Source organism: Panthera tigris, chromosome B3, assembly GCF_018350195.1.
Source record: "Panthera tigris isolate Pti1 chromosome B3, P.tigris_Pti1_mat1.1, whole genome shotgun sequence".
Taxonomy (NCBI): Eukaryota; Metazoa; Chordata; class Mammalia; order Carnivora; family Felidae; genus Panthera; species Panthera tigris.
This window is the reverse complement of record NC_056665.1, coordinates 119,456,576-119,478,956: the sequence shown is the minus strand read 5'-3', so window position 1 is coordinate 119,478,956 and position 22,381 is coordinate 119,456,576. Positions and strand designations below refer to the sequence as shown.

At 40.7% G+C, this 22,381-nt stretch overlaps 2 protein-coding genes across 2 annotated transcripts in view; one reads left to right on the top strand and one right to left on the bottom strand.

Moving 5' to 3' along the window:
- Positions 1-3,610: 3,610 nt before the first annotated feature.
- The window catches only part of NEK9 (NIMA related kinase 9), a 38,320-nt gene continuing 19,549 nt past the window's right edge, over positions 3,611-22,381 (top strand). Inside the window, exons 1-11 of the mRNA XM_042990141.1 lie at positions 3,611-3,942; positions 6,230-6,407; positions 8,321-8,376; positions 8,910-8,980; positions 10,791-10,896; positions 13,378-13,509; positions 15,318-15,428; positions 16,714-16,778; positions 19,237-19,287; positions 19,747-19,939; positions 21,773-21,917. Of these exons, the coding sequence (XP_042846075.1) occupies positions 3,724-3,942; positions 6,230-6,407; positions 8,321-8,376; positions 8,910-8,980; positions 10,791-10,896; positions 13,378-13,509; positions 15,318-15,428; positions 16,714-16,778; positions 19,237-19,287; positions 19,747-19,939; positions 21,773-21,917 (1,327 nt within the window). The 5' untranslated portion in view covers positions 3,611-3,723. The remainder of the gene's footprint in view (positions 3,943-6,229; positions 6,408-8,320; positions 8,377-8,909; positions 8,981-10,790; positions 10,897-13,377; positions 13,510-15,317; positions 15,429-16,713; positions 16,779-19,236; positions 19,288-19,746; positions 19,940-21,772; positions 21,918-22,381) is intronic.
- ZC2HC1C (zinc finger C2HC-type containing 1C) overlaps positions 13,568-22,381 on the bottom strand; it is a 39,555-nt gene continuing 30,741 nt past the window's right edge. The window contains exon 5 of the mRNA XM_042990149.1: positions 13,568-13,612. Within this exon, the coding sequence (XP_042846083.1) occupies positions 13,583-13,612 (30 nt within the window). The 3' untranslated portion in view covers positions 13,568-13,582. The remainder of the gene's footprint in view (positions 13,613-22,381) is intronic.

The following is a 22,381-nucleotide window of genomic DNA, read 5'->3' as shown; positions in this document are numbered from 1 at the left end:
GACGCTTAACCGACTGCGCCACCCAGGCGCCCCTGGAAATGTCCATTTTTACCAAAGGCACTTTAAAATTAGTTACACGTTTACAATGTTCAGTGTTTCTGGACTTTAGAATATTCAAAGGCCAGATGTTTAGTTTCATTTATATCCAGTGTAATGAAGAACTGAGCATGAGTATTTCTGTTCTGTATTCTCTAACAGGACATTTGTTAAGCTTAATCTATGCATTATAACTAGAACAAATTACACTATCAGGTTAACCAAGCTACAGAAAACTGTCATTCCTCATGGCGAAGATGCCAGAAAAATAAATTTCTTTTGTCTGTTTATTTTTGAGAAAGAGGGCACGAGCAAGGGAGGGGCAGAGAGAGGGAGACAGAATCCCAAGCTGGCCCTGCACTGTGAGTACAAAGCCCAACACAGGTTCTCTCTCTCTCTCAAACCCACAAACTGTGAGATCATGACCTGAGCCAAAACCAAGAGTCAAGACAGTTAACCAACTAAGCCACCCAGGGGCCCCCAGAAAAATAAATTTTTAAGCTTTGGTGAAACCTATTTGCTTTTTAAGTCATTGTTTTTTTCATTCCTTTAACCAAAAAATAAAAATAAAAACACTAAAAAAAACCACATTGAACATATATTTTGTTTAATGTGCTGAGCCAAGCTCTGGAATAAACTCAAATAAGAAGCAGTATGTATCCTCCAAGTGCCTTGTGATGAATAGAAGGTAAATGGAATGGCGTCTATCCAGAATAATCTCCCTACTTTGTTCACCTGTCACTGAATTTTGGATATTCCTCCAGGAAGCCTTCACTAACCCAGCAAGTTTTCTTGGAAAGATGCCCCTCCTGGATTCCTTTCTGGAAGCTTGTACTTAACCACAGCATTTACACAGTTGTAATTGCTTGGTTGTTTGTTATATGGACTGTAAGCTCCATAAGAGTAGGAACCATGTTTATTTTGTTTTCTGTTGTAACTCAGCACCTGGCATAAATTGGTACTCAGTGTTTGTTGCATGAATTAACTGAAAATTTTAAAAATATCTATAATCTGGCATCCTGGAATGAAAGCCATCAAAATAAAACATGACAGGAGTTATCAGGCCTGCGTTTAGGTTAAAAAGAAATGTTCTATACATAGGAGATAATAACGACCTGATACTCATTTATCAAATAAATTTTAACCCTAGAATATCAAGCACTTTTCTAGGTGTTGATATACAGCTGTAAACGAGTACAAAATCCAGACTCTTGTGGAGCTAAGGTTCTAATGAATGGAGATAGACAATAAAGTAAACATAACAAGCATCAGTATTTTACAAAGAAGTGATGTGATCTACTGGGAGAGCTGTGTTACTCTGGATTGCTTTGGATGTGAAAAAGAGGCTTAAAGTACAAGTATGACATAAGCAGACCATCATTATGAAGACTAGCATACGAAAAAGAAGTATTGGATCCAGATCAAGGGAGACAGAAGTCTCTTTGTACTCTTACTCAGACCCAATGTGGAATGTTATGCAGAGTGTAGGACATCACACACAGTGTAGGCGCCTGGATGGCTCAGTTGGTTAAGCGTCCCAGCTCTTGACTTTGGTTCAGGTCATGATCTCACTTTTGTAGATTCGAGCTCTGCACTGGGTTCTGCCCTGACAGTGCCGAGCTGGCTTGGGATTTTATCTCTTGCTCGCTCTCTCTGCCCCTCCGCCACTCATATGCTCAACCACACTCTCTCTCTTAAACACATACATACATACATAAATGAAAGGGACATTGATGAACCGTACAGAGGTCAGAGGAATGTGAACTCATCCTTCACAACTCCTCTATCCCATTTTACCAATTTTCTTTATCCTCTCCTTGCTATCACTACCCACCTCATTAAAAATCAGGAAGTGAATTTCTTCCACTGAAATTTACCTCATCAACCACATTTCGATTGATCACAAAGTTCTAAATGTTCCTCAAATGGACTTCTCAAATCTGGAACCCTCTCCACTCACACTGGTAAATACTTCAGTGCCTTTTCTTTTCTTAGACTATTAAATTGCCTCCTATCTAGTCTCCCTGCCTCCAGTCTTTGTCCTCCACATTGTCATTGGAGTTATTTGTAAGATACATCTTTGGTCTTATGTAAGGTGATCGTAGTATAGTTTATTGTCCAAACTGGGCACTTGAGCAAAATAAAGCTCTATTTGTTATGCTGGAGGGGGGAGGGGAGGAGGCATAAATTGGGACTTCCCCAGCAAATTAGGACATACGGTCACTAATCATATACTCCCCTGCTTAAAAAAATCTCACACGGGGCGCCTGGGTGGCGCAGTCGGTTAAGCGTCCGACTTCAGCCAGGTCACGATCTCGCGGTCCGTGAGTTCGAGCCCCGCGTCAGGCTCTGGGCTGATGGCTCGGAGCCTGGAGCCTGTTTCCGATTCTGTGTCTCCCTCTCTCTCTGCCCCTCCCCCGTTCATGCTCTGTCTCTCTCTGTCCCAAAAATAAATAAAAAACGTTGAAAAAAAAAATTAAAAAAAAAAAATCTCACATAATTTTTCATTGCCCACAGGAAAGGCAAACTCAACAGTTGAGGCCCGGTATTCTCTTGCTTCTACCCCACACACACCCTGGCCTCCAGCCACAACACCCAAAACATTGTGCTCTCTCAAAGATGTGGATCCAGAGTGCTGGGTTTGACTCTGGGCTCCCCTTACTAGCTGTGTAACAATGAGCAGGTTACTTAACCTCTGTATCTCAGTTCTTTATTTAGAATAAGAATAATATAAGGATTAAGTAGGATGACATAAGAAAACCTTTAGCGTAGTGTCAGGAACATAACACAATAAAAAATTAACTTATCTCTGTGAGGTAGGTCATATTCCTACAAGCTTTACAGATTTTAAAAAACTTTGGTAACGTAAAGTTGCCCAAGGTCCATAACTGTTGGGACCTATTTTTTTTTTTTTTTTTTTTTACTGTATTACAATTCTCCTAGTGACTTAAGGGTAAGGAGCATCTTATTGTAGATTTCCCACCCTTAAATACATTGACACCTCACTGCTCGAAGAATGCTGCATGAGATCAGACGGTCAGAGATTTGGAAAGACAGACGCAAGGAGAATGTTAAATCTGGAAAAAGAGTGTCAGGAGAGTTGATTTAAAATATTTTTGGAGTAGTACAGAACAGGGAGAACCTAGTGGGGGTTCTGGGAGAAATAACTGGGCCCACCTACTGAGATGACAGGCAGTAAATATTTCCGCTTACTATAGTATCTTTAATATCTCCCTAAACAAAGAGCACTGTCCAACGTGGAATCACTTGCCCTTGAGATAGGCCTGGCGCCAAGAGGTGACTGGGCGACCTCCGGACCTCGAAGCTGTCTGGGGACCCGGCCAGGGATCGGGGAAGTGGTCTACAGACCCGTCGGTGATCCCCTGCCGTGTCTGGAGCCCTTCGGTCCCACGGCGTCCCCACCAGCGCCCGCCAAGCCCGGCCCGCCCGGGAGGGAGGGAGGGAAGCCGAGGCCGCCGGGCTAAGCAAGTGGGCCAGCGCAGGCGGAGAAAAGCCCGCCGAGCCGGAAGCACCAGGAACTGTTTCCGGGTCAGGGGGGGAAGGAGCCACCATGGAGCCTCGCGGGGTTGCGGGGCTGACGGAGCCGCGCGCCGGCGTCTGAAGCGAGAGAGGCTCAGCGCGGTCAGCCCCGCCGGGGACACGCAGGCCGGTTCCGCGGCCGCCGCCATGTCGGTGCTGGGCGAGTACGAGCGACACTGCGATTCCATCAACTCGGACTTTGGGAGCGAGTCCGGGGGTGGCGGGGACTCGGGCCCGGGGCCCAGTGCTGGTCCGGGGCCGCGAGCCGGCGGCGGCGCGGCGGAGCAGGAGGAGCTGCACTACATCCCCATCCGCGTCCTGGGCCGCGGCGCCTTCGGGGAGGCCACGCTGTACCGCCGCACCGAGGTAGCGGCCCCTGGCTCCGGCCGTCCCAGCCCCTCCTTCGCCGCCCCGCTTCCCAGCCCCGACCGGTTCCCCGCTTTGCCTGCGGCTTGCGCCTTGTGCTCGCTTAGGTTTGCGCAGCCGCAGGCGGGGTGTGTGTCTCAGGGTCTTCTCCAGTCTCCGGCTCACCGGCACCGGGAATCCGTCAGATCGCTGTTTTTGCTAACTGGGCGTTTCTGTCGAACCCGGGGAAGGGAGCGAGTCATTGAACTTTCTCTGAGCCTTAGCTTACCCATCTGTAAATTGGGGTTAATGATAACTACCTTCAAAAATAATCTTTATTTTTTTACGCTTACTTTGAGAATCGAACGAAGGTACTTTTTGCAAACTGTAAATTAAAAATGGCATACGAATGTGAAGTGTTGTCAAAACTTCCTTCCTCATGCAGTATAGCTCTCCAGGGTCGGGGTGGAGAGGAGGGGCGTAGCTTCAGAATTCCCACAATCAGTGGCAACTCGGCTGTCTTTGCCGTTATCTTTAAGCTCAGGTATGAACATTTAATTGGAGATTTTTCTAGAACGTCACTGAGAGGGTCATTGCTGTCTTCATCAATGTTTATCCCGCAGTGTTTATGCATGGGAAATACCTTTTTGGTATATTCTAAGCCTCTCGGGTGGCGAGAGGCAAAGAGACCTTTGAGAACCTAATGTGAACATAACCCACCCCCCCTCCCCTATTGCATATATACACATCTTTTGAAGAGATTCCTAGATCACTGACCACCAAGTTCAAAATGTATAGTGATATTAAAAACCCTGTAGTGGTGACTCTGCTTCCAAAAACTAACCATCAATTGTATTTGATTACTAAAGTCTTAAACTTGAAGACTATAGGTGATGATGATGATGATGATGATTCATCCATCAGTACACCATCTGCAGTTCTGGGGTGTGTTCCAAACTAGCATAGTTTTAAGGCTAAAAGATGGAGGAAAGGGGTGGTTGCAAGAGAAAATTTTCAAGTGTTCTTTTTTATCCTAATGCCGCATTAATGTATGATGTTAGGGTTACTGTTAGTATTCTGCTTTTATTTGTACTCAAAATATGAGAAAGAGGAGATGAACATTACTATTTCTGTTAAACTAAGTTAAAGAAACGAAGACGGTATATTTAAAGGACTTTACACTTAAATTAGAAGTAAATCTTGGGCTAGAACAGAGTTTCACATCTCCTTATCCATGCCTTTCCATCATGTTGAACTTGATTACTGAGGTTGGTTTATTTAAATTTGATTACATTTCTCAAAAAATGGCACAACATTAGCCATCTGGCCAAATGTTTATTAGGTCTGAATGTACAAAGGTTTGATTAGAAGCAGCCGTTTCCCCCAAGAAGCTTCTATTTCGATGGGAAGACAAGTTAGCCCTGTTAGTAAACACATAGCATTTAAGTTGTATGTGTATATAAATGAAAAAGGATGGACAAATATCATTTTAGTGTCTGAGTTCTAAAGGGAACGGTTGCACTGAATACATGCACAGTAGAAAGTTTATCAGGATATCTCCCCCCCAAAAGTATAAAAGGCTTAGCCGAATCATTCTAAAGGATAGGGAGAGTGATGTAGGTGTGGATGCTTCTGGGCTAAGAAGCAGTATCCAGAAAGAATTTGGGTGTTATAAAAGGAAGTGGGTATTGGGAGCTGAAGGTGAGTTGTCCCCGATAGAGGGAAACATGTGATACATAAAAGTTATAGGAGATACAGAGTTGCAAAATAGGGCAGGTGAGGAAAGTGAACTCTGAACCCTTAGGCATGACTTATTCCTATCCAGAAAACATAAACAGAAATCACTAGAGAAATCTAAATTTATAAAATTAGAGGTAAGTGTAATGTTTCCATTTTATAAGAAACTCTGGTCAGCTATAGATAACCAGTCTCTCCAGTTCTCCATTTCTCCAGTATTCTAGCCCTACTACAATGCTTATGACTAGCAGTTTGTCATGATGCCCTTCAGTAGGATCTTTGAGATCTATATCTCCTATTTTTTATCTGGAACTGACATCATGCAAATTTAAATGTGGCCACAATGTAATAGCATCTTAGTGCTTTGCTTTCCCTAGTCCTGCAGTAAATTGTAAAGCTTAATTTTATGAAGAATCTTAAAATTCTGTTCCTGTTTTGTCTAAAGGAAAAAATAAAAGGAGTCCGTCTGTGCCCATCTAGGAAGTTTTCTTTCTAGGCTTAGAGATCCGGGTGTGGATTCATTCTCTGCCAGCCAAGAGGAAAGCACGATACCTCTATTACTGTGTTGTAGGATGACTCGTTGGTTGTGTGGAAGGAAGTTGATTTAACCCGACTGTCAGAGAAGGAGCGTCGTGATGCCTTGAATGAGATTGTTATTCTGGCGCTGCTGCAGCATGACAACATTATTGCCTACTACAATCATTTCATGGACAATACGACTCTGCTGATTGAGCTGGAATATTGTAATGGTAAGGTAGACTTCAGTGGGACCTCCTCTGGCAAGACATTATTGTGCTTGTACTTACCTTGAGGGGGAGAGGAAAATAAGGTATATGCATTGGTGAAAAACTTCAAATGGAGGGCTGCCTGGGTGATTCGGTCAGTTGAGCATCTGACTCTTGATCTCAGCTCAGGTCTTGATCTCGGGGTTGTGAGTTTAAGCCTCACATTGGGCTCTGGCACTGGGCGTGAAGCCTACTTTGAAAAACAAAAACAAAAACAAAAAAACAATTTTAAATGGATTTCTAGAGTTTAAGAGAAATAAGTTCAGACCCTGGAGAATTTTGAAGTGATTTACAAAATAAGGGAAGGAATACTGCATACTGCATGCTCAAATTCTCTATTATGCTTATAGTTCCATTTTCAAATTATTAATTCAGTTGAATTTTACATTCACTCTTCAAGGTTTTTTCTAATGAATTAACATTAGTTAGGCATTAATGTTAGACATCTAGTTGGGCACTAGAAACAGTGTAGCTTGGCACTCCTTGGTATATTTAATGAAATCTTATAAGGGACATTTATTAATACTGACTCAGTCAAAACTGTCCTTTTGAAGAGTGATTCAAAGATCACAGGTGAATGAAAATGACAGATAGTAAAGGATGGCTTTAATATATCTGGTCTTTGATTACTTTGGACCATTTTGCTTATAAGATAGCAGTGTGTATAGCTCATTTGCTAAGAAAATAGACTCTAAACCCATTTCCCAAGCTCCACTGCTTCTTAACTTTGTAAATTTGCACAAGAAACTTCTCTGTGCCTCAGCTTCCTCACCTTAATATGAGTTTATTAATAAACAGTACCTGTCTCCTAGGGTGTTGTATTAAACGAATATGTAAAGCCCCTAGCATAGTACTTGGTGTGCAGCAAATCTTTCATACGTGCTGTCCTAGCTCTTATCCTTATTACATAGAAGAACCCTCAAAGCCCTTTCTTAAGCTACCCTAAAGAAGCTTTAGCTATGCTAAAGAAGTCCCAGCATATTCTTCACTTAAATCTCAAAGAGAAAGCTCCTAGAATTCTAACTTTTTGTCTTGACTCTTGTGCACCACGGTTGTTCCTGGTTCTGATCAACCCTAAATGTAGAAGATTGTATTAGATATTTCTAAAGTAGCAGAAGCCACAAGTAGTAACTTCCTTTGTGGTTAGGAGGGACTAGAACGGTGGTAGATTTGTTGAAGTGACAAGTTACTAAATTGCAGGGGAAAAGAAGTTGTGAAACAGAGCCCGGGCTAAGGCCTAAGTTATAGTTGCAGGTAGGAAGTAAAATGAACCCTGATCATTTGCAGTCTGTTACTTGATAAAGGAAAGGGAGAAGCAAATTCAGACTTATTCCACAGGAAGGAGTTAGCAAAGGGAGTAAGGACTGGAAACAATCTAAGGTGTACCGTAAATTATGGGAAACCTTTTCAGTATGCAATAGAAAGGAAGTTGTCGATGAGATACACCTGTATGTACAAAACATTGCATCACAGGTACCCAGTGTTCTAGTAGTCACACTTCAGAGAGTTGTTACAAAAATATTGCAGATTCCTTTAAAAGGAGTTCTAAAAAAGAAAGTCTTCTGATATGAAGACATTCAAGGTATTTTGCTAATTGGGATAATATAGAAATGGCCTTTATTCTTTTCTAAAAATGTCATACTTCCCATTTTTGTATTGAGCCTCATTTTTTAGGGGAGCCTTTTAAAATTACTTTAGATACAGTACTTGAGGGATGGAAGAGTTTTGTAAAGAGCCAAGAGAGAAGAAGGGGTTTCCTTTGGAAAGGAAGTAGAATCCTTCATTTCTTTGGGTCACCTGTTAAAACCCTGGTAGATATAGAAGTCAAGCTTTGATCTTTATTAAGCAATTCAAACCTGCCTCTCCTTTAATTGCAGGAGGGAACCTGTATGACAAAATCCTTCGCCAGAAGGACAAGTTGTTTGAGGAAGAGGTAATTCATATTTCTGTGGAAGGAAGCTAGAATTGTAATGCTGTGATTCTTGTATTCTAGTTCTGTATTTCCTCTTCCAACAATGAAGAGCATTTTTTTCCTTTTGTTCAGACTCCCTCCAGGCCCTGGTTGATATTCATGAGAAAGGAAACCTCTAACAAGGAAGCTGTCTATAGCTGCTTCCTAAACGGTTTACCTCCACATCATGATTCTCTATGGGCTTTCTTTCCTGGTTCTATTACTGCATACTGGTATGCCCAGTTTTCTATACCTTTGCATTCTTCTTGGATTTCTTTCCACAACTCTGCTTCACCATATTATATTTTATAATGACATTGGAACTGTTTTATGATGACCTGTTTTTTATTTTTACCCCTACCACTTTTCTTTGTCTACTCAACCTCCAAGCAAGAGATGTAAGGTCATGTTGAATCATAACCTCTGGTTGTAGCTTCCTTTGTTTTGTTTTAGTGTGTGTCTTTATGGAATTTTTCTTATTTCCAGTCCAAATATAATTCATTTTTTTTCTGCAGATGGTGGTGTGGTACTTATTTCAGATTGTTTCAGCAGTGAGCTGTATCCATAAAGCTGGAATCCTTCATAGGTATGAGTAAAAGAATACGGGATGCAGTCCTCCACCAATCTGACCCCCACCTTGGATGTGCCTCCCGTCAGCACTATTATTTTCTTGATTAAGCTGTCAAGGCTTTTCCGTTAATATAATTTAGGAAGGAAAGAGTGAGTAATGAGGCGTGTTACCTTCACTTCCTGCAGTTAAACTATGTTTATGATCTAGGAAGAATCTCTTCAATAGCTAAGTACTACTCAGTCACTTCTTTAACAGATACTTTAGAGTTCAATTCATTAATTCATCAGTAAAGTCTAGAAGCCACTGAGAGGAGTGGTATTAGATTGGTTGGAATTCCCAGTAAATGTTCCCTGTGAGCAATAATAATTGGCAAGTGTTTTTAATTTTATAATGGAGTCTTAATTTAAATAAAAAGCTGTTGGGGTGCCTGGGTAGCTCATCATAATCTCACAGTTCGTGAGTTTGAGCCCCGCATTGGGCTCACTGCTATCAGTGCAGAGCCCACTTTGGATCCTCTGTCGCCCTATCTCTCTGCCCCTCCTCGCCCCAAAAAATATTTTGTTTGTTTGTTTTGTATAATTACACAGTTTTACCAGATTTGAGGAGGGAAAACATCTTTCTATTCATTTCTAGCTATAGGAAAGAACTGTTAGAAAAACATTTCCACATTATACCCTTCTGAAGTAAGTCATTGATCATTGCTAGAGATGAATGTTGATCCACCAGTACTGTATTTCTCTTTTTGTTTGTTCATTCAGTTAATATGTGTTTCTCAATAGTTATTGAATGGCTACACTTGCATTTTCTTTTCAAAAGTTACAAAGAGTATTGTTGTGGGGTGCCTGGGTGGCTTAGTCAATTAAGCGCTGACTTTTTTTTTTAAGTTTTTTTTTTTTTTAAGTTTATTTATTTTAAGAGAGAGTACATGCACAAGTGGGGAAGGGGCAGGGATAGAAGGAGAGAGAGAATCCCAAGTAGGCTCTACACTGTCAGCACAGAGCCCCCCAATGTGGGGCTTGAACCTGAGACAAGAGTCAGACACTTAACCAACTGGGCCATCTAGGCGCCATGCACTGACTCTTGATTTTGGCTTGGGTCATAATCTCACAATTTGTGAGATCATGCCCCGTGTCGGGCTCTGCCCTGGAGGCACAGAACCCGCTTAGGATTCTTTCCCTCTCTCTCTGCCCCTCCCCTGTTTGCACATGTGTGTGTTCTCTCTTTCTCTGTCTCAAAATAAATAAATAAATTAAAAAAAAAAAAGAACATTTTTCTGTTTTTTTCCCTTTTTAAGGAAGCCAGAGTATGAACCAGGCAGTTTATTTGTGTTGCATAGGATCAATTCATCTTTAGAAAAATAGCCAGTGATTTTATTTAGGTGATCTCTACAGCCGAATCATGTTGCTGCTGAGATGCGCAGCCTCTTCCCTTGCCTTAACAGATTTGAAACTTTAACACCAACCAGTTCAAGGCATAAATGGTTGTTGAAGAGGCAGTGCACTTTACAGGAATTACAGGATTACCTGGGGCACTATATTTTCCATCCAGCCCTCAATTTTCCTAACGTCCTCCATGGTGTGGGAGACATACCTGTGCTGTGAAGCCCCGGAGAATGAAGTTAATTCTCTGCCTCTAGTCCCTCAAATTCCCTTTTCAATGTTAAAGTATGTGTGAAAGTGGGGACCACTGTTTTGGATCCTGTAACAGTCTGAGCAGGGGTAACCACACATTTTATTCTGTACTAATTCTGGGCAGCGTTGGGCCTGAAGCAAAATATATGGTAATATATGGTAAATAATAAATACACGGTATCTTTTTTTTCCAGAGATATAAAGACATTAAATATTTTTCTGACCAAGGCAAACCTGATAAAACTTGGAGATTATGGCCTAGCAAAGAAACTGAATTCTGAGTATTCCATGGCTGAGACGGTAAGTATGTATTGCCCTTGTCATACTTTTTCTTTTCTTTTCCTTTCCAGTATCATGAGATAGTGTACACTCTAAATCTCACACACTTTTCTCAGTATTCTTGCAAGTTCTCGATACTTATAAAGCAAGTCTTCAGCAGTGTTTTTTCCTGGGCTTGCTAACAGGCATTTACATGCTGAGATGTTCTTTCAAGAGTCATTGTCCACATCACAGCTCTGACCTCATAGCCCTTTCTAACACTGACCAGGAGACTTTTCTAAAAACAGAAAAATGCTCTATCATTTTTTCCAGCCTAGGATCTTTAGTGGATTTCAGTTTATCTCTTATTTAATATTTGAGCTTAGGATGTTAGACATCTCTTTTTGTGTTTCCTCTGAATGTTTCTGGTTCAGAAGCCTGATATTACAAATAAAGGCTGATGCCCAGAGAACAGTCTGATCTTAATATCATACATAGTCTTAACTGCAGGGCTCCCTTCTTCCCTGATCCTTACTTAGAAAGACCATTGGTAGGGCGCCTGGGTGGCTCAGTCAGTTAAGCATCCGACTTCGGCTCAGACGGCTCAGAGCTGAGCTCAGTGCTGACAGCTCAGAGCCTGGAGCCTGCTTCAGATTCTGTATCTCCCTCTCTCTCTGCCCTACCCCCGCTCACATTCTGTCTCAAAAATAAACATTAAAAAAAATTTTTTTAAAGAAAGACCATTGGTAAAGAGTAGACATGCGTTGATTTTTAAGGACAGTGATTTCATTTTTTTAGGAATTATAAAACCCAGTTATTACTCTTCTGGTTTCATACTGCCCTGTCCTTGAACTTGAAAATGTGAGTTAATTAAATGAATTTTGTCCTGTTGATGTTTTTTTTGATAATGTCAAGATAATGCCTATAAGCAATTTAGAGCCATCCAAGGATGCTGATAGCCAAGGTTGGGAGTCTCTGCTTCAGAGGAAACAATCGTGTCCTTATATGAGTTTTTCTCATCAATAGTATTCTGGTAAAACCAAAACTTGACTTTTTTTTTTAACAAGTTTAAAGAAAGAATGATAGGAAAATTTATAAATGCCATATAAGTCATCTAAAAATTACTGGCTTTGCTCATTAAACATGGCTATCACACTCTGGAAAACAGTGTGGAGCTTCCTCAAAAAATTCAAAATAGATCTACCCTATGACCCAGCAATAGCACTACTAGGAATTTACCCAAGGGATACAGGATTGCTGATGCATAGGGGCACTTGTACCCCATGTTTATAGCAGCACTTTCAACAATAGCCAAACTATGGAAAGAGCCTAAATGTCCATCAACTGATGAATGGATAAAGAAATTGTGGTTTATATACACAATGGAATACTACTTGGCAATGAGAAAGAATGAAATATGGCCTTTTGTAGCAACGTGGATGGAACAGGAAAGTGTTATGCTAAGTGAAATAAGTCATACAGAAAGACAGATTCCATATGTTTTCACTCTTATATGGATCCTGAGGAACTTCACAGAAGACCATGGGGGAGGGAAAGGGGGGGAAAAAAGTTAGGGAGGGAGGGAGGCAAACCATAAGAGACTCTTAAAATGTGAGAATAAACTGAGGGTTGATGGGGGGTGGGAGGGAGGGGAAAGGAGCTGATGGGCATTGAGGGGGGCACCTGTTGGGATGAGCACTGGGTGTTGTATGGAAACCAATTTGACAATAAATTTCATATTAAGAAAAATAAACATGGCTATCAGTTTTATTAGAACTTCTGGGGTACATTGGCACAGTCGCCATTCAGGATATTTTTATTTCCAAACCCATTCTTTTTTAGAGAGAGAACAGGATAGAGGGACAGAGGAGGAGAGAGAGAGAATATCTTAAGCAGGCTCTATGCTCAACACAGAGCCTGAGGCAGGGCTCAGTCCCACTACCCTGGGATCATGACCCAAGCCAAAATCAAGAGTCAGACGCTCAACCGACTGAGTCACCCAGACTCAGGTGATAGCCAGAGTCTGGCTATAGCCAGACTCCAAACCCATTCTTCAAGGCAGAAGATCTTTTTTAAATTTGAAAGAAATTCACTAGCTGTGTTGGTATTGCAGATGTCAAATTGAGTTATTTACAGAGTTTCACTACTATGCATTTTAGTTAGAACTTTGACCCTTTATTCAGTTATCTTCTCCCCACTGCCAGTTCTTTGGATTTTTTCCATTGGTGAGCTTTTACTGTGTCTTTATCTGTATGAAGTCTTCAGTGGGCCTAAAGCCTCTGTGATCGAGGAATCACCGTTGTACCTCCCAAATACCACAGTGTCTTTGCCCTTTATCATTGGTCCAAGAAATTTGATGTGAAAGAAAATTTCTCTCCATAGTGGCATCATCTCATAAAAAACATTTTGGGATATACTAGTGAATGTTTCATAGGTGTTATCACTAGTTTGTGGGAAATTTACTTTAGTTGTTGAAATATTAATATAGTTCTCTCAAAAATGAAGTTACTCTTTGTTTTCCAGCTTGTGGGAACGCCATATTACATGTCTCCAGAGCTCTGCCAAGGAGTAAAATACAATTTCAAGTCTGATATCTGGGCAGTAGGCTGTGTCATTTTTGAACTGCTTACACTAAAGAGAACATTTGATGCCACAGTAAGTTGTATTATCCCCACCTTGTCCTTCCAAATGGTATAACTCAGTTGAGAGAATCAAATTCATTTATCCCTCAGTTTCTGATTTCTTCAACAGCAATCAGCTGTAGACAAAAAAAAAAGTATGCAAGGGCTTAGTAGTGTATTATTAAAATGCTGTATACCAGATTTATATTCAATCCCCACTGAAATAATCCTACTCAAGTGCTTTAAGCATTGTACTTGAATTTATTGACTTATAATTTTGAAATTGGCTCTAGGATCCACTATGTGACACTGTAGTCTGGATAAACCATTTCATTTCTTATGCTTCAGCTATGTTTTTTTTTTTTTTTTTTTTTTAAAGCTAAGGCAAATTATATAATACTCATTAAAGTGTTTTGATATTTTTTATAAAAAGTTACACACTACATCCCTAGCAAGGCTGTTGTCCTCTTTCCTGACAACAAATTCCTTTAAGTCTTTTTTTCTTTTCTTCCTAACTGAAGCCCAATGTAAAATAGTGCTTCTCCAACTTTCATACACATAGGAAATCACCTGGGCACCTTGTTAAAATGCAGACTCTTTTTTTTTTAGTAGGTCTGGGTAGGTCCCAATAGTATGCATTTCTTTTTTTCTTTTTTAATTTTTTTTTTTAGTGTTTTATTTAATTTTGAGAGAGAGAGAGAGAGTGCGCGAGCGAGTGGGGGAGGGGCAGAGAGAGAGGGAGATACAGAATCCGAAGTGGGCTCCAGGCTCTTGAGTTGTCAGCACAGAGTCCAACATAGGGCTTGAACCCACAAACCATGGGATCATGACCTGAGGCGGAGTCCGATGCTCAACTGACTGAGCCACCCAGGTGCCTCCCCCCATCCCCCAATATTCTGCATTTCTAACAAACTCCCGCACAATGCTGATGCTGCTATCTGTGGACCAATCTGAGTAGCAAAAACGGATTCAGATCTTCTGCAAGCCACGTGTGAGAACTTCAGCAAATCGTTTCATCTTTTTGATCCTGTTTCATTATCTATAACAAGGAAAAATATATATCCTTCTCATAGAGATGCTACAATAATGTATATGAAAAATGCAAATATAAGATAATGCAGATTCATTGGCCTTTCACGAGACCTATTTATTTTTCTAAATCCTGAAGTTTATTCTGGTCTGTCATTTAATTCTCCTAAGTAATATAGTGGAAGGAAAATGAGTTTTGGAGTCAGATAGACTTTGGTTAGAGTTATGTCTCCATTTTTTACTGTCTGTGGAGTCTTGGGCAAGATGCTTTACATCTCTGAATTGGTAATCATAATAACCTCCTTAAGGGGGGTTTGCAAGGGTTAAAAAGAATAATATATGTAACATGCCTACCTAGTACAGAGTGGTCTCTTGGTTAAGGTGTTGATGGTATTATTATATTATCATTATCATCTTACTATTTACCTCGTCTGTCGCAACAGAGTATCCCTTGCATAACCATTATTAGGATATATGAATTAGAAAGCAGATTACTTGGTAAAGGAGGTGCTTAAAGCTAAGAAGCATGGCTAATCTTGTTTTCCTTTTTCTTGCGATTCAGCTGAAGGGTCAGATTATAATATACTCTGAGTATTATGCCACTGGCCACATAGTCATATCTCCATGTTGGCCATTTGGCTTCATTCTTCTTGATTGCAACAGTGTATCCCTAACCGTTTCTTGCTGATGCTTATTAATAGTTTATAAAAGAAATCATATTTCCATTTCTTTAAATAATAGTCACAGATATCTCAGAGCCCCTATTGGTGGACTATAATCTTTATATAACCAAGAATAATCATTTTCCCATAGAATCCACTCAATTTGTGTGTGAAGATTGTACAAGGAATCCGGGCCATGGAAGTTGATTCTAGCCAGTACTCTTTGGAACTGATTCAAATGGTCCATGCATGTCTTGACCAGGTAAGTGTGACTTACATGCTGATTTCAGTTTGGTGTTTTCTCTTCCCACCTTAGTGTTTGGAGTATGGCATAGATGAACCTGTATAAAGCCACATCCACTTCCCCAGGGTAGGATGTATTTGTGGCTGTACCTAGGAGAATAGGCATTGGCAATTCATGATAGTTATGTCCTTCAGGCAGCAGATTCTTAATTCTTACTTTGTAATTAATTAGTGGAATGATTTTACCATCTACATTGTGCTCCATTTTTTATGATCAAGATTAATTTTTGTAAATCGATTTTACAAAATTATAGTCAGAGATAATTTAGAGTTCCTAATGTGCAGAATAAATATAGTTCTGCCATTTCACAGTTGCCTTGCAGTGTCGTCTAGGTTGCTATTATTCAAAATATGGTTCATGGACCATAGGTGTTGGAATCACTGGGGGATGGGGATGTTTTACAAGTAAAAAAAATGAAGATTCCTGAGACCCAATGCACACCAAGTGGATCTGAATCTCTGTAGGTAAATCCGAGAAATCTTTATTTATAACAAGCACTCTGGGAGATTGTTTTTTTTTTTTTTTTTTAATGTTTATGTATTTTTGAGAGAGAGACAGAGCAAAAGTGGGGGAGGAGCAGAGAGAGAGGGAGACACAGAATCTGAAGCAGAGTCCAGGTGAGCTGTCAGCACAGCTTGATGCAGAGCTCGAACTCAGGAACCATGAGATCATGACCTAAGCCAACGTCAGATGCTTAACTGACTGAGCTACCCAGGGGCCCCGCTCTGGGAGATTCTTAAGTGCTATATATATTGTAATTTGAGAGTCACTGCCCTAACTGAACAAGTAAGGAAGGTGCATTCTCATTCATGTACAAGTGTTGATGATAATGAGATGATATGCGTGAAACATGGAATATGACATAAGAAATTATGTTTTTTGGGGGCGCCTGGGTGGCTCAGTCAGTTGAGCGTCCAACTTCGGCTCAGGTCATGATCTTGCAGTTCGTGGGTTTGAGCCCTGCATCAGTCTCTGTGCTGATGGCTCAGAGCCTGGAGCCTGCTTCCGATTCCGTGTCTCCCTCTCTCTCTCTGTCTCTCAAAAATAAATAGACATTAAAAAAATTAAAAAAAAAAAAGGAATTATGTTTTTTGAAACATAAGGATAATATACAAAAGGATAATACACTGTGGTCTTTGAGTAATTTTAGCATACAGCCTTCTAAGAGGAAGTAAAATGCCTCTTTAGATCCCATTTTTCCCTTTTCCTTTAAATTAAAACTAACCCAGTTTGTACTTTTTAGGATCCTGAGCGGAGACCCACAGCAGATGAACTTCTGGATCGTCCCCTTCTCAGGAAACGCAGGAGGTAAAGTACAGAGAAGTCACTCTGTTGTCTTTCTCTATAGATGGTTGATTGTTGAAGGCCTGATCAAAGGACCACAAGAGAGGGCAGTGTTTCCTGACTTGGCCACTCTGGTGCTGTTTTCCACTAACATCGCTTCTTTTGTTGCTTGAGAGGAGCTCCTGACTTTCACCTCCTTAGCTTGTGCTGTTTTGTTCTGAATTTATATGATGAGACCCTGGAACCTTGCACTCCCCCCATCTGTGAGTTTTAATCTAGAGTTGAGGCATTAGAGTGTAGTAATTAAGAGAGGAGAGCTCTGGATTCAGACATCCTTAGATTTGTATCTGAGTTCTGTTATCTTTGTCAAGTTATTTAACACCTCTCGTCTTTCATTTCCTCCTCTATAAAGCCAGGTAGGGTATGGATTAAAGGAAGTAATGTATCTAAAGTGCTCAGCCCAGGGCTTGGCACAAGATGCTCAGCAATGATCAGACAGTAGTGTGGATTTAGAGTGGGCCTTTGTTTTTCAGTACATGTGTTCAGATGGTAGATTTCAGTTAGAGGAGTATTCTTCAGATACCTTTGCTCAGGTCCTGAAATCAGACTTGATTGATGGTTGACAGGTTACTTCCTGAGATTTATTCTGTGTTATTGGTCTCTAGAGGTAGGAAGGAGATCTTTTATCCCTCACGTCTTACAAGAGGCTTCAAACACTAACTTAAAAAAAGACATGTTCTTTATTATTCATTCTTTCTTTCTTTCTTCCTTCCTTCCTTCCTTCCTTCCTTCCTTCCTTCCTTCCTTCCTTCCTTCCTTCCTTCTTATCTCTACACCCAACAAGGGGCTTGAACTCACGACCGCTAGATTAAGAGTCACATGCTCCTCTGAGCCAGCCAGCCACCCCATTATTATTCTTAAATGTTCTAGTCTATATTTCATCCTGTTATACTATTTTTGTCTTACTGTCCTTCCTCCTCCCCTACCAGTTCTGTTTCTATATCTTCCCAATTTTCAGACCTTTGCTGTGCTCTTTTTCAAGCCTTGCTCTTAGATACACTAAGCATATACTTAATTCCATAATCTTTGCTATTTGGTCAGTACCTTTATTTTGTGGTATCGTTTAATTAATTTTTTCTGGTTCTTCTCCACTTGAACTCTAGCCAGTGTTTCAGTGCCTAGAATTATGTGTAATACTCCGGATACAGCACTCCGACCTTCCACTTATGTACCATACATCGTCCAGCAGTATCACCCTTTGCAGCCGGTTAGGCATATTTAAATTTTTTATCTGGCTTACTTCCCAGCAATACAATCACTATTTTAATTTCTTTTCAGATATTTCCACTGCTAATTTTTAATTGCAATTTTTATAGAGATAATTGTAGATGTGTACATAGTACTTCATTAGAACTTTGTACTTTGATGAAAAAATATAAGAGCCTTCCAGATAAAGCAGAGACATAGCAAACTGTGGAAAATATTCAGGAAATACTAAGTTCTACGTGAGTAGGTTAGTGGTTCTAGACCTGGGACTCTAAATAGCAGCCTCTCCAGAGCTTTCCAAAAATACTGATGCCTAAACACCACCCCAGGAATTCATCTATAAGTGTTTTAGGCAAAATGAGAACCCTGGACCAGAATATGGGGAGGAAGTAGCAGGAAGAAAGGCTGAAAAGGTAGGTCAAGAATCTTGAATGCTAGACAAAGGGATGTGTGCTTAATTCAAGCAGTAGTGTAGAAGTAATGGATGTTTATGAGAGGGTGGTTCATGTGATGAGGGGCATGCCTAAGGAAGACTTACTTAGCAAACTAGTCTCGGTGTTGAATCAGTATAGGACTGAATAAAGTCAGTTGGTACTGTGTTAAGTCTTACCTTTAGGAGGTGCTACTACATTCCAGGAAGCAAAGCTGCCCAGAGCTAATGTGGCAAGCCTGGAGAGCAGAAGTGACTATAAAGGGCATTGCATAGGTAGAATCTGTAGGACTCAAATACTGAAGAAAGGGAGACACCTGAGTCCAGGATGACCAACGTTGTAAGTGTAGTCTGCTGAGAGAATGGGGAGTGCCAGTTACAGAAATAGGAGAGTCAGAAAGAAAAGCTGTGTGGGAGAAGGAGAATGAACTGAGGTTTAGAGATGGTGAGTTTGGGAAGTCAGTGGGCAGACTAGATGGAGATGTCAGGTATTTAAAATGTGCATCAGAGGTTCTCGAGGTTCTCTGTTCCAGTTTGGAATGTTTTTTGGTGATAGAAAACAAATGTCCCCAAACTGCTGGCCCCTTCCTATTTAATGAATGGTCCAAAGCCAGGCCTGTATAACTGTTCCAATCATATCAAGGTACTTTCCCCAAAGAATTGTCGTGTTGCTGGAGACATATGGTTTATTAGAGGACTAAACCTGTGAAGTGTATTTCAGAGACATTGGTGCAGTGTAGGAACCAATTCTTTCACTCACGTATCTTTGCTTTTTTTTTTTGGTAGAGAGATGGAGGAAAAAGTCATACTGCTTAATGCACCTACAAAAAGACCAAGGTAATGCCTAAGAGACTCGTGAAAAGTGATATATCTTAAATTACCATCAGGGGGTCTTTCTTTCTTTTGGTCTATGCCTTGCTTGATCCCAGTAAGTAGCCTTTGGCATCCTTTCAGAAGCCAACGTCTGCGTAAATGTCAGATAGTTATTTCTGAGAAAAAGAAAGCTGTGATTTCACCCTTGTGCTGTAGCGGTCATCATTACCATGATGAATGTTGAAAAGTTGAGAAGTGTAGGTGTTATGGACCAGACTGGAATCTGATCTGGCTGAGCTGTGATGAAGGCCTGAGGCAGAAATTGCAGAGCCTGCTATGATAGAGGGTTGAAATAAGTTGTCGAGAAAGAACATACTTTCTCATACCATAATTGGCGGTTCTTCTCTGGGAACGGACTGGAAGCATTTTCCTTTGATACAGTTTTTATGTTAAATGTGCCTTTGTTCTGGGGGTTGTTGACAGGTCAAGCACTGTGACTGAAGCACCCATTGCTGTGGTAACGTCACGAACCAGTGAAGTCTATGTTTGGGGTGGTGGAAAATCCACTCCCCAGAAACTGGATGTCATCAAGAGTGGCTGTAGTGCCCGGCAGGTGTGTGCAGGGAATACCCACTTTGCTGTGGTCACAGTGGAGAAGGAACTGTACACCTGGGTGGTAAGTGAAAGCTAAGTACTTTAGAACAGTGATGTAAGCCTAATTATTTACTGGGCTGAGGATGTCTAAGTATTTTGTTAGTTGAACATGTGCACAGGAATGACAGTGTGGAGTGGTGGAATGTAGGCTCTAACGAGAGCAGGGATTTTGTCTGTCTAGTTCACTGATGTGTCCCCAATGCCTGGGACATATTAGGTCATTTGTAAGTGTTTTTTGAATGAATGAATGAATGAGAGGAAGAAAGAAGGAAAGAAAGAATTAAAAGAGCCCTAGGTTTAGACTCAGGAGACTGGACTCTTATTTACAGCTGGGTGATTTCAGGAAGTCCCTTAATTACTCTGTTCTGTTACCATGAATTTCAGAGCAACTAGTATCTGTGAAACAGTTTTATAAACAAATGAAGCAGTGTTCCCACATCAGGAAAATTCTAAGACCTGTGTCAGTGATCGAAGATGGCTAGGTATATCTTCAGAATTTTTCTTTGCTCCCCTCTAGATTTCACTTTCTCTCTCACCTTCTGGGACAAATTGCGTGTATTTGCTATCTGTTCCTTTATCTGCCACTCAGTCCTCATTCGCCTACAATGCAGCTTCCGTCCCTGCCACTTGATTGAAACTACTCTTAACAAAATGACCTATAAATTGTGAAAATAAAACATATACTTTGTAGTCCTTACTTTGCTTGACCTCCCAGCAGCATTTGACATAGTTGATCTCTCCCTCCTTGAAGCTGTGTCTTCCCTTGACTTCCATGAGAACATCTTCTCTTGGCTTTTCTCCTGTCTTTTTGGCCATAGTGTGCCTTCTCATGTGTTTCAGAGTGCTTTTCCTTTACCTAACTTTGTCTCTGGTCGTCAGTTCTTCTCACTCTTCCTTTTCTTCTTGAGAGCTCATTTTTTCCAGCAGTCTCAGATAACTTCTCCACAAGGCCAGGCTTTGTCCCCAGTGCATGACAGAGTAGACAATTATTGATTGATTGATTGATTGATTGATTAAAAGAATCAATGAATGAATGAATGCATGCATGCATGTTAGCTGTTACTTCCTAAAGCCCTGTCCCTTAAGGAACTAGCCCCTAGGGGGCTGCCACAGCCCCTATAAAACTGTTGAAAAGTCATTTGGGACTATTCTTAGTGCTATATAGCAGCCTCTTTGATATAGCCAGATTCTTTATAATTGTTCCATACTTCAGGGAAACTGTGACCAAAATTTGTAAAACTCCTAGTTAAGGATTTCCAAGAGAGTATACTCCTATAAAAAACAATCAAATTAATTAAACTATGTACGGATTTTCTTTTTTTTTTCCCAGCACTCATAATTAAATATAAAGTTCACCTTAGACTTGAAGGAGAAAGAATTGGGAATGTGTTCTTTTAAGTCTTGATGGATAGCAATCTGGATACTTTTAAATCTTTACCTGTTGGCAGGGGTTTTATACTACCTATCATTAAAAGGTTTAATCCCCTTACCCATTTTTTTTTCGTTTCTAAATTTCCAGCTGATTTTTTCCTATGGTTTTCTTTTCTTTATTATTTTTTTTAATGTTTGTTTATTTTGAGAGAGAGAGAGAGAGAGAGAGCACACGTGCAGGGGAGGGGCAGAGAGAGAGGGAGAGAGAATCCCAAGCAGGCTCCATGCTGTCAGCATAGAACCTGATGTGGGGCTCAATCCCACAAACCATGAAATCATGACCTGAGCTGAAATCAAGAGTCGGACCCTTAACCAACTGAGCCACCCAGGTGCCCCGTTCCTGGTCTTCTCGATAGGAAGTTTTATTGAAGATTAGCTTTTCGCATGAAAAGCTAAAACTTTACGAGTCCTCTTTATTTCACAGAACATGCAAGGGGGTACTAAACTCCATGGTCAGCTGGGCCACGGAGACAAAGCCTCCTACCGACAGCCAAAGCATGTGGAAAAGTTGCAAGGCAGAGCTATCCGTCAGGTGTCCTGTGGTGATGATTTCACTGTCTGTGTGACAGGTAAGCCATCAACAGAAAGCATCCAAAGTGCATTTAAAGTGAAGTATTGTACTTAATGCTGTGCAGTTTCAGCTGGGATTTTACAGCAAAAGACCATATTCATGAACCAAAGGCAGTGAGCGGATACACACGTTAATAATAACATGCCCAATTTTCTATGGCAAATAGCACATAGAGGCACACAGATAACAAATCTCATGGGATCAGGAGAAATATGTTGTACGTCCCAGTTGGGGGGAAAAATGACGTTACCACCTGGTCAGGTGTAAATAACACTAAATCAGGAATCAAGAGCTAAAGTTTAGTTTTTGTCTTGCCATTGCTTACTTTTCCTTTTCTCTAGAAAATAGAGATGGCCCTAATAAAATTTCAACATAATACTACCAATTTTTAAAAATTATTACAACAGTACACGTGACCCCCTAAATAAAAATAACTCTAGACTTGCACAGTCTATCCTTCGG